This window comes from Balearica regulorum, chromosome 10 (genome assembly GCF_011004875.1).
Source record: "Balearica regulorum gibbericeps isolate bBalReg1 chromosome 10, bBalReg1.pri, whole genome shotgun sequence".
Taxonomy (NCBI): Eukaryota; Metazoa; Chordata; class Aves; order Gruiformes; family Gruidae; genus Balearica; species Balearica regulorum.
This window is the reverse complement of record NC_046193.1, coordinates 8,182,359-8,193,404: the sequence shown is the minus strand read 5'-3', so window position 1 is coordinate 8,193,404 and position 11,046 is coordinate 8,182,359. Positions and strand designations below refer to the sequence as shown.

At 49.0% G+C, this 11,046-nt stretch overlaps 2 protein-coding genes across 4 annotated transcripts in view; both read right to left on the bottom strand.

Moving 5' to 3' along the window:
* Positions 1-474: 474 nt before the first annotated feature.
* Positions 475-1,505, bottom strand: GPX1 (glutathione peroxidase 1). The gene is made up of 2 exons (XM_075761973.1): positions 1,240-1,505; positions 475-1,119 (listed from the first exon to the last, which is right to left on the bottom strand). The coding sequence occupies exons 1-2, from the start codon at positions 1,453-1,455 to the stop codon at positions 754-756; spliced, it is 582 nt and encodes a 193-aa protein (XP_075618088.1). The 5' UTR covers positions 1,456-1,505; the 3' UTR covers positions 475-753.
* Positions 1,506-5,210: 3,705 nt separating this feature from the next.
* The window catches only part of RHOA (ras homolog family member A), a 25,611-nt gene continuing 19,775 nt past the window's right edge, over positions 5,211-11,046 (bottom strand). For all 3 annotated transcript variants that reach the window (XM_075761969.1, XM_075761972.1, XM_075761971.1), the window contains 3 exons: positions 10,651-10,771; positions 7,474-7,604; positions 5,211-6,488 (listed from right to left, as the gene is read on the bottom strand). In XM_075761969.1, coding sequence (XP_075618084.1) covers positions 6,315-6,488; positions 7,474-7,604; positions 10,651-10,771 — 426 coding nt within the window. In that variant the 3' untranslated portion in view covers positions 5,211-6,314. The remainder of the gene's footprint in view (positions 6,489-7,473; positions 7,605-10,650; positions 10,772-11,046) is intronic.

Here is an 11,046-nt window from a genome sequence, read left to right as displayed (position 1 = left end):
GGCTTTTCTTCCCCAAGCCCTCTGCCAGCATGGCGGCAGCAGCCCAGGCTGCAGAGTCTACCTGCCTGAACAGTTACTAACCTGTCGCAGCCTGTTGTTTTGTAGCCAAGCTGGGAGTTCGTCAGCCAGTGTAAAAATCACACCCTGGCCACGTGCCACCGCGCCTTCTGCAGGTGAGCCTCGAGGGAGGTCAGGTAAGCTGTTTGGCAAAGTATTTCTGTTCTGTGCCACCCTCCCGCTCTGCCAAGCTCATTATGTGCAGGGCAAGATGCGGCACTGATTCACAGCTTGCAGAGCTCGCAAACGCTGTTTGCCCATCATGCTGCCCTCGGTCGGCGGTCAAATTTCAGCCTGGCTGCACTATCATGCCTGAGTGCTTTGAGTCCGCCCCTCATGTGAGCACCCACATGAGCGGGTAACGGAGGCGCCATGTTTCACCCAACTCACCCGGATTTATCAAGCCACAGCCTTAAAGAAAGTATACTTTTTTTTAATTTATTCAGAGAATCACAGTAAGCTACTGAGACTCACGGCAGCTTGCCCCAGCATAGTTTCCCAAACATTCTCATGCAACTTTTGAAAACATCAAGTACACTTCAGGAATTTGGAAGATGCACTATCATAAACAAAACCTGCACAAGACATTGGGATTTCTGCCAGAGCAGCAGCCCCCTGCGAGAAAAACAGGCAGGAGCGCAACGAGCTGAGCAGAAAGCAAGGGGGCCGGGCAGCGAACGCTGCGGCACTGCACCTTTATTCAACAACATTCTTGGCAACCTTCTGCAGAAGCAATTCAATATCATCCTGGATCTTGATGGTTTCAAAATGCCGGCTGTAGCGTTTGAAGGGCACGCCATCGGGGCCGATGAGGAACTTCTCGAAGTTCCAGGAGATGTCGTTGCGGCAGACCGGGGACCAGATGATGTACTGCGGGTTGGTCATCAGCGAGGAGGGGTCGTCGTGCGGGAAGGGCAGCGCCTCTTTCAGGAAGGTGAACAGGGGGTGCGCGTTCTTCCCGTTCACCTCGCACTTCTCAAACATGATGAAATTGGGCTTGTACCCGTTGCCGGGACGAACGTGCTCCAGTGAGAGCAGGATCTCCTCGTTCGTAGCATTTTCCTAGGGAAACAAAACCAAACGCGCCCCGAGCGAAGCCCGTGAGAGCCCGGCCGGGACGGACGGCTCCTCCCCGCGCCCCTGCCCCGGCCCCCGGCCCGGTCCGCCGCCCGCCCGCCCTACCTGGTGCCCGAACTGGTTGCAGGGGAAGCCGAGGACCTGCAGCCCGCGGGGGCCGTAGCGCCGCTGCAGCTCGTTGAGCTGCAGGAAGTCGCGGGTGGTGGTGCCTCAGAGCGACGCCACGTTGGCCACCAGCAGCACCTTCCCCCGCAGCGAGTCCAGCGACAGCGGCTCCGCCGCGCCCAGGGGCCGCGCCGCCATGCCCGCCATGCCCGCCATGCCCGCCAGCCCCTCCGCTCCCGCTCCCGCCAAGGCCAGCACTGCCGGGCGGGCCCTGCTCCCCGCCCCGCTCCGCCCCGTCGCTGCTCCCCGCCGGGACCCCTCCTCCTCCGCCGCCTCCCTGCTCCCCGAGGGCGGCATCACACACCCCACCACCCCCACAGCCCCCCCCGAGCCTCCCGCCTGGGGCTCGGAGCCTCCCCCCGGGGACACGGGGAGTCACCAGCCGGCCGAGGGTATCGCTCAGCCGTGTCGCTGCCTTTTTCTGCGCTGCACGGAAAGGCTCGGCGTTTTGCAGGTCAACGAAAAGCTCAGAATTGAGTGGTTTCTGCATGCACGGGCAATAGACAGGGAGGTGTCACCGATTCTCAGAAATGCTGGAAAACCAGCCGAACACAAAGTGGTCCCAGGAGCTAAAACCTTTGTGGTGACAAGACCGCCCGAGTACGGAGACAGCACAGCACAACACCAGGGGCTGCAGCATCCTCCTAGGACGCTACTGCCAACAACAGTGGCTTTTGGGAGAGAAACACCTTCAGTTTGTGCACCAGGAGGAGGAACTGGAGGCACCCTGAACCCAAAATGCTGCAGTCCAGGAGTGCCCACAAATTCCCTTCAGTTTCCTTTTATAATTTTCTCACCTCTCTGAGGCTGGTAAAGCCTCCCTTCAGCAGTTGCTTTTCCCCATCCCTGGCTTTTTCATTCTTTGCTTTACTGTTTTGGTCTGGTTTAGGGAGTTTTAAATCACACTGTTGCGACCGCTCCTCGCGTAGGTTCAGGGCAGCCCTGGGTGAGTGGCGCTGGCTGATGCCAGTACTCAGGCCGGGCAGCGTGGCCCAGCCGCTGCTCCATGGGTCTTTGTGCTGAAGCATCGCCCTCCTCCAGAGCACACGGCGAAGAGGCAGCTCCAGGGTCACACCTCGTGGTGATGTCCGTGGGTTGGACTGAGGGACCGCGGTGCAGCACAGCTCGGCAGGGACCCAGAGCAAGGGCCTCAGCTTCGGCGTGGCTCCCAGGGGGAAGCAGGGAGCCCCAGCCAAGGCTCCTGCCAGCATTTGCGCCGCGTGAGCTCCGTTCGCAGCAGCCCCAAGGTCAGACAGCTGCTTATCAGCCCTGGCCCCCTGCCAAGGAGCACAGGGGGATGCGCTCAGGGCCCCTCTACTGCTGTCTGTTCTCTTGCATGCCTGGCATCGGGGACTCGGCACAAACACCAGCTGTCACTAATAGGCCACCGTATAATGCTGCATCTCTGGTCCAGGTTCCCAGGTGACTCTGGGATCCAGGGATTTTGCTTTGGGCTACTCTTGGCACCCGCCCCCGTGACTGCGAACTGGAATAGTTCCTGGCTGCGGTGAGCTTTGGGGACTCGCCTGATTATTTTGCAGTTTTTGCAGTGTGTTGCAGCACTGATAGCAGGAGCCACGACGAGTGTCCTGAGATCAAAGCAGCCGGAGAAATGGCTGATGGGACAAGCAGAGGCACATGACTTGCGTTTGCTTTTAAGTAAATTGACGGTGACAATCCATGCAGACTCCTCACCAGCTTCTTGGGCACGGCGAGCCACGGTGGTTTGAAGAAGAGGAATTTCTCTTTAGGGTGACCGCTAGCGCAGTGCCACAGAGGCATCTCTCTGCTGCCGCTGTTGACGCTTGCTCAGACTGGCACCTTCGGTCCTCAGGCTGGACCTGGGGATTTCATCTGAAGTACAGAGTTTACTTCTGGGGCCCTGCCCTTTTCAGACAAGAGCAGGTGAGGGCTTTCCTTTCCTTGACAATGGAGTTTTAAGGAAACCACGTGAGTTGAACTTCCTTGTTGGCTCGGAGGTACGCCCTGTGCCTGGACACATTCTGCGGAGCCAGCTGAACTCGGATCCAGAGGAGTGCCAGGAGCTCCCGAGGGACTAGATGGGCTCAAGGGACCCCTTCTGAGATGTGTAACAAGTGACCGTTTTCCTATGAGGTCAGAAAGTTGCTGTTTAACAACGGTGAGTAATTGCAAAGATTGCAAAACATGCCTTCTGGCCTCTTGCTCACGTCTCCCGGCTCCTGGTACTGAAGTCCCTGCCCTGGCCAGGGGACTGGCACTTGGATCCCAGCTCTTCCTCTGCCCCTTTCACAGCTCCTTGCCTGGCTGGGTCACTCTCCATGAGCACTGAGCTCTCATTTCCCAAGTCTGGTCTGGCTGTCTGCGTCCTTAGTTTCATCCAGAACAGAGGTGGCCTCCAGAGGTGACAGATGCGATGGGAACCCAACGGGAGCCAGGCTGCCAGCCCTGGACAGCAGGAAGGCTGCGAAGGACCGATAACTTAATAACCACGTGCTCCTAAGTGCACTTCTGCTCTGATGCCAGTGGTGCAAGGGACAAGGAGAGGGAGCTGGAGCTTCTGGTCATAAATGGGAGACACTGACTTACCGACACATCTGAACTTGGAGAAAGGCAGGTCAGGCCTGGAAACCTAACACCAGCTGGTGGAGAAGGCAGAGGAGACAGGGAGGTGGTGCTGTAGGTTAACAAGAGCTTAAGACTGGAACTGGGGTAACAAATTAATTCCTTCTGGGTGGAAGTACATCAGCAGACACACCACCCACGAGCTGGGTCTGAAGAACATGCAGACCGTACTCAAAGCCCCTGAGGAGCCGCTGAAGAGCTGCTCTGTAACTGTGACCACAGAGAACTGCAACCCAGTGGCTCTGCAAGACTGAAAAAAACCCATTTTGCTCAACAGCAACCACCCCCCAAAAAGGGAACTGCAGAGTGAGCAACCTTGTTAACAGGGCAGAGAATGACATCATCCCAGACAGCCCTGCAGCTGCAGTGGGGAACTTCATGCTCTCTTCAACCCTGTCACCCACCGCGGGTGGAGACCAGCCAGTGCCACCGCCAAGCTGGCCAGATGCTTCGCTCTGGGACATCTGTGGCTGCAGAGGGAGGGCAAGGACCAGAGGCACTCCCACGGCCTCAGGCCTTTGTTGCAGGAAAAGGAATCAGGAACATTGTGAAAAAAAAGGAGAGGAGGAGAAAAAGAAGGAAAAAAGAATAAAAAGCCACACTGGCATTTTTTAGGAAGTAACTGATGCAGCAAGGCACTCACTCACGTGGACTCCTTCCTGCCCAGCCCCGCGGGCAGAGACTCTCAGCTCAACAGCAGCCACTGTAAATACCAGTGCAAGTATGGCCACGCACGCTGCTGTTCCCTGTCACTTCTCGCCCAGGAGAAGCACACTCTGCTCTCCAGCTGGGCATAGGGCAGCGGCTCATAACTCCAGCCCATCCCTTGTTGCGGTGCTTGAAGGTACCCTAATGAAAAAGGCAGGTTACACGGCAAACATGCTGCCACGCACAACATCTCACATGCATAGCAGCGTGCTGGGCACCATCGCATGCTTCTACAGTGACACCGCCGTCTTCTCCTCCCTTCCTCCTACACGGCCTCCTCCTGCTCATCTATTCCCATGCTCAAGACCCGCAAATTCAACTCAAGTGACATACTCTCGTCTGGTTTGCATGTCAAAAGAGGCTCCTGGGAAGCTTTGCCACTCACCACAGGGGCCAGGGATTCCACCACTGCTCTGCTGCAGCATTCAGAAACCGCTGCAAGCGGCAGACGGGTATCACTTGCTGGGAAACAAAAATAAGTACTAAAGCACTTGTAACTGCTCAGCGAATCCTATCACAGCTGTACAAAAATGGGATTTCTGATTTAGGCTGTCAGACGCTGGGCCAAAACCCCAGAGTGAGCAATACAGACACCAGGATACAGGGAGCTTAGAAAACTGCCTTTATTCTATTAGTTGTTGGAAAAATGAAAATACAGAAAGAGTTTAGTTGGCTGCAGAACAGCAAGAAGTTCACAGGTTAGGAGTCTGATCACTACACGGTAACCAAACTTACACAAAAAGTTTCTTTCTCTTTTTTTTTTTTCATTTAAGTTTTGAAACTGGGTCCAGCAATGAACTTAAGGCAACTGAACAGTTCAGAAGCTTTGAGTGTGAGCAGGCTGTCTTTTCTCATCCCTATTGCACGTCATGGAAAAAACTCCTCCTGGGTGTGCAGACCGCTCAAATCATTCAAATGGGTCAGACTCTTACAAATGAACAGGGGAAGAGGATCAGCTGCTTTCCATCGGACTTTATTTTCAAATACAGTTTCTTAAAAAACCCAGAACACCTTAACGCAGAGGTTACAAGTAACAGTATTAGGAAATCCAATTATACAAAAAATACTACATCTAAGCTGGGGTAAATAGATTTATTTTTGGTAACATACATTTAAACTGGCACTAATTACACAGTAACTAAAAGGTAACTAACATGAAACCACAGAACTCTCACTTTTCCTTAGCTGAATGGGACTTGGTCATTTCAGAGTGATCACATTTTCAAACTAATGTTTTACACCACTGAGCCATGAAAATCAGATCTTCCTAAATGTGATAGCACTGAAGCTACACTTGATTCCACATACAGCCATGTAACTGTTGTACTCAATTAGAATAGGACGTTAGTTATAAAGTAGTTACAGACCAATCCTCTGTGTTGACAGCTTTTTCTCTTTCTAGAGAGAAGAAAGAAGAGAGAATTGTCTTCAATTAGCGCCTGGCATATCCTGTGAGTGCAGAAAAGGTTTGTTAGAGGAATGTTGAGGTTAACCTTGGGTGCACAGATGAATTTGATGCAGATTGTTATAAAAATCATGGTTGGCTTCTAAATACTGGTAGCAAGATGACTCGATTTTTAAATCTCTTAAGTAAATTATAGATAATGAAAAAGGCCAGTAATCATACACTAAGATTAATAAACAGCACTTCAAAATTACTCAAGTGCAGGGTGCTGCTTTGGCCATCTTCCTCTGGCCACGCTTTATAAGAGAAGGCACCCGGACTTTTTCTTGCCACGCCGGGCTTGCAAAGCAGCTCTAGTGGCCATTTCAAAAACCTCCCTCACACCGTCTTTGGTCTTTGCCGAACACTCCATGTACCCAAATGCACCAATGCGGTTTGCCATATCTCTTCCTTCTTCGGGTTTGACAGGCTCCTGCAGCAACACAAAAGCAACAGGTGAGAACAATCTGAAGCCGCTCCGATGCGCGCCAGTCTTCCCTTTCCCAGCCAAGGCAAAGGAATTTCTGGATTAAATGCACACAATTATTAACTGATCAATTAATTAATTGCTCCCCTGAGAGTGATCCTTTAAATAATAAAGGCAGATTTAAAATAAAATTTGCTGCTTTTCTCAAGATGCAACATGCACCTCAGCCTGGATTACACAGACGGGGGTATATTTGCATACTGCGCCAATGCTTGGGGACACGATTGGTTTTCCAACACCTCCGAGCTTGAAGGCTGCAAGACCCTTTGAATTTTGAGCGAATGATTGCTTATTTCTGAGGAAACATTTACGCAAGTCTCTGCCACAACTGTAACAAAAGCCTATGAACAAACCCCAAAATTAATGCTTTGGTCTTTGTATAAAAACAAATATTATGCAACAGGAGCAAAAATTCTAGGACAGAGCAGAATATCTGGAGTCCCATTCCCAAGCTGGGGGTTTCAGACTCAATCTGTAAATGAATCCTAGCTATCAGCTCAGGAATGAGCTACCATTCCTGCAGTTATCACCTCAAAACATCTCCCAATAAAACTGTTTCCTCTCACATCGTGAACACACAAAATAAAGAACAACTCAAGTGCGTGTGCGTTTAATGTGTCGATGTCCCCTAATTAATTCCTTTCTACCTCAGGGATCCAGCTGTGCAGCAAGGAGAGCTGCTGACTGTTAGTAACCCAATATAGCTATTTGCATTGTCGAGAATGCCTTTTTCTAAAAATTAAATCCCCAAATATGAAAAAAGAAACACTCAATTAAAGATAATAGCTACTTTCTGGTTTCTGTCACGGATAAGTGTTCATTATGCAGCCCATCGGAAGCTGGCAGCAAGCTGAGGATGCCTATTTAATGCACTGGTACAACCACTACATGCTTTCTTCATTTATTGTAAGAGTATCAGAAAGGAACCTGCCTGCTTCATTTTGGCCAGCTCTCGTCTTGTGTGCTCGTCATTCCTCAGGTCCTTCTTGTTTCCTACCAAGATGATAGGCACGTTGGGGCAGAAATGCTTCACCTCTGGGGTCCACTTCTCTGGGATGTTTTCTGAAAAGAAAAAGAAAAAAATGACTGTACTAAACCCCACTTCTGAGGAGAGTTTTATTTTAAAGCTTTTACCTGCTGCCTGAGCGGTTTTAGCTTGCTAATCCACACCAATGCCCTTTTTTCTACTCTTAAATTGGGAAGCAAATAGACCTGTTCTGGTATTCCCAAAAAAGACAAGCCTGTCTATGGTAATTTTAAGGCTGAAGGACACCTAACCTCTTGGCTTCTCCACATCTCTCAGCAGCTACTTGACAAGAGTTAGCATGAGGTACTTCAAAGAACAGCATGCAGAATCCTGAAGTAGAAAGTTATGGAATATTTTGCTTAAGGAGAAACATTTTATCTCTAGAAGCTAAAGATGGGCACAACCCTGAAGCGTAAGTTTTTACATCACTTCTTCCTCTTCTAAAGCAACATCAAACCACCTCTCCGAACTCTCCCATTAACTGTAGCAGAGATGTTGTTCTATACACTAATTACAGATGCACAGAAACAAAGACTTTGTGTAAGTCATTTGCAGATTTGCCATTTTTTCCCTATCTGCAGCAAATGAATTTGTACTCATATACAAGCAGCTTTTTCCTCCTAACATAGCTTCCCTATGACGTTGTGGGTTTTTTTAAATCGAACTGCAAATGGAAGACTTGAGGGCTTCTGAAAGCAAAGCCTTGATAAATTCTATATAGCAGGAAGCGTTGAACAGCCCAAAACACTTGGCTTTGCTTTCAGAAGCTCTCAGACATCTGAGCTTCACCAGTGGATGTACCTGCAGGCTACATAACCCCTTTTTATCTTCACGAAATTCCATTCAGCTTTTGAAGAGACATTAACTATTATGGCACTGTTTTCTTGCTTGAAAGAACAACTTAGACAAGCATTTTGAAGCCAGTTTTTGCACTACAGCCAAAACAACAATTCCACAGCTGCACCTGGAGTGCTCAGCAATGCTGGCCTCTAGACACTGCACACCTGAAGAGCCGTCTGGCACTTCACTGCTCTCACCACTGCTCCCAGGGACACAGGTACCCTGAGACTGGCAAGCAGGAAGGGAGGAGAGGGAGGAAAAAATAGCCAAGATCAGGTTTGACTAAATTAAACCCCTCTCCCCCTGCCTCCAGGGTTCAGTAACTCATCTAGTTTCCAGGATGGGCAGTCAGTGAGCTCTCCAGCTGCCAGGGGAGTAGCACGTGCAGAAGAAGCGGGCACAGCTCAAACCTTGTATGGTGCTGTTAGCAGCCACACCAGGCACGGCCACAGCACTGACGCCTACTAAACCTCACGTTGTTCTGCAGAGGCAAAGACAATGAAAGATGTCTCTAAACATAGCATCAGGTGGAAGTGATGAAGAGAGAGATCAGGATTTCCCAGGTACCAAGCTGGCATTGATTTTTCTAAAAAGACACTTTCACACCCAACTGCCCGTTCAACAGCTGTTACCTTTGGAGGCGAGGCGAGGCAAGAAATGAGACTGAGCAGCTATCAAACATTATCCCAGTAAGACTGTAATGCCGCTGGAACATCCTAAGGAATATTTTGTTTGCTCATTTACTCAAACCTTCTGTGAACTGTGGCAGGAATGGTATTTTTCAACCACTGTGGTAGCTGCATTCAAGACTAATCCTTCCCTTAACTGCATTTCTGTGCTTCCTGGATCCTTTTTGTCTCATTCTTGTTTCTTGCTAAGACACAACTCTGGGAGGCCAGTTCATCCGTAAGACAGATCAGAGGTGTAGTAGAAAAGCCTCTCAAAGGACAGCTCACAGTGATCATGATCACCCCAGCAGTAGAAAACTCCACAGGATTCAGTGTTTCAATACATTTAAGAGAGAACTGGTATCTCAGTATCAATCTAAAGATCTGCCTTAACATTATCTGCATTCCAGTAAGAAACATCACAAATAGCCACTGGTGAACAAATCCCACTGCTGAAAAGTAGATAAGGGAAATTTGTAGAGATTTATTTGTTTAACAATGGATGGATGGCATAATTACCATTTTAAAGGACAGAAATCAAAGTTCTAGAGATGCTGAGTCTCAGAAATAAGAGTGTCTCTCTCCTGCTCCTTATCCTCTTACAAAACATCCTTGTAAGATCAAATACATCGATATTTATGCATCAGATTTATAAATCAATCAGTAAAGATTTCAGTTTTGGACTCCACACAGAAGAGGTACCCATCTAATACACAGATTTTTGTAATGTATGTTTTTTGAACTCAGAAATCATAAATCCATCAACTCTTTTCTCTGTCACAAGCAGATGTCAGTCACTGGAAAGAGACTAGGTGAGTATAAACCTCCAGCCTCTGATAATTTCAACCAGTGACAGAGCCCCCCCTCCAGCGTGGTTCTAGCCCATGTTTTTAACTCACCAAGCAGAGAGCAAAAAACCCCAGGCTATTTAGGACCAATAACTCAGAGCGTTTCAAGTTGATCTCTCTTGAATAAAGGAGGGAGGGGGAAAAGGGACAAAAACAGAAAGCTAACCTTCCTCTTTACACAGAAAGGAAGTTACCTTCATGGATATAGTGTGGCCTCAAGCGTATAAGAGCCTGCAATTTTTGAAGGAGAAATAAAAATAAAATAAAATCCATCCTTGGGTGGGTCATGCCACTCAGTGGACACCTTCTGTACCGCAGGGCTCCCAGACAGAGAGTGCAGCAGCCACAGCCTTCCTGCTTGCGCAGGATTGCCGATGCAGCAGCTCCCAAGGGATGGGCACACCAGCGCACTGCCTCAGCCCACCAGGCAACATTGCCAAGTTGGGGGTGCTGATCTAGGCCAGGGAGCTGCCTTCCTGCTAAGTGTTGCTCAAATTATGCAGCAGAGCCCAGGGTAAACACAGCGTGCTGCTGCGGCTTGCTAAACGCCACTCAGCATTGTTGAGGAACACAGGTGCCTTTAAGATCTTAAAACTATAAATTAATTTTGAAACTAGGAATGCTCTCATCATTACAGCACATGAAAATAAATTTCACAGCATGATTTCCAAGGGAAATACAGTGACACAGAGATGTAGTTCTGATTCAATTAGTGATCTACTTACCTAAACTATCAGGACTATCAATTGAAAAACACATAAGTATAACATCAGTATCTGGATAAGAAAGCGGTCTAAGTCGATCATAGTCTTCTTGTCCTGCTGTATCCCACAAAGCCAACTCAACCTGCAGAAGAAAGACCCGAGGCAGTTAGGTTACCAGGGAAGTTTTGATTCAGAAGCTGGTAACCCAAGAGAAGAGGATAAAATATTTCCATTAACACCACTCAAAAGGAGGAGACTATAAGACAAACCGCTTTGACAGGAGAACTATTAGAAATTTTATGTTCCATAACTCCAAAAATCAATTTACTGCAGCTTATGAGACATCTCTTTATATCCATGACCAAGGTCAATTCTCTGAAAGGACATAAAAGCTACCAGCAGAAAAGAAGACGGAAG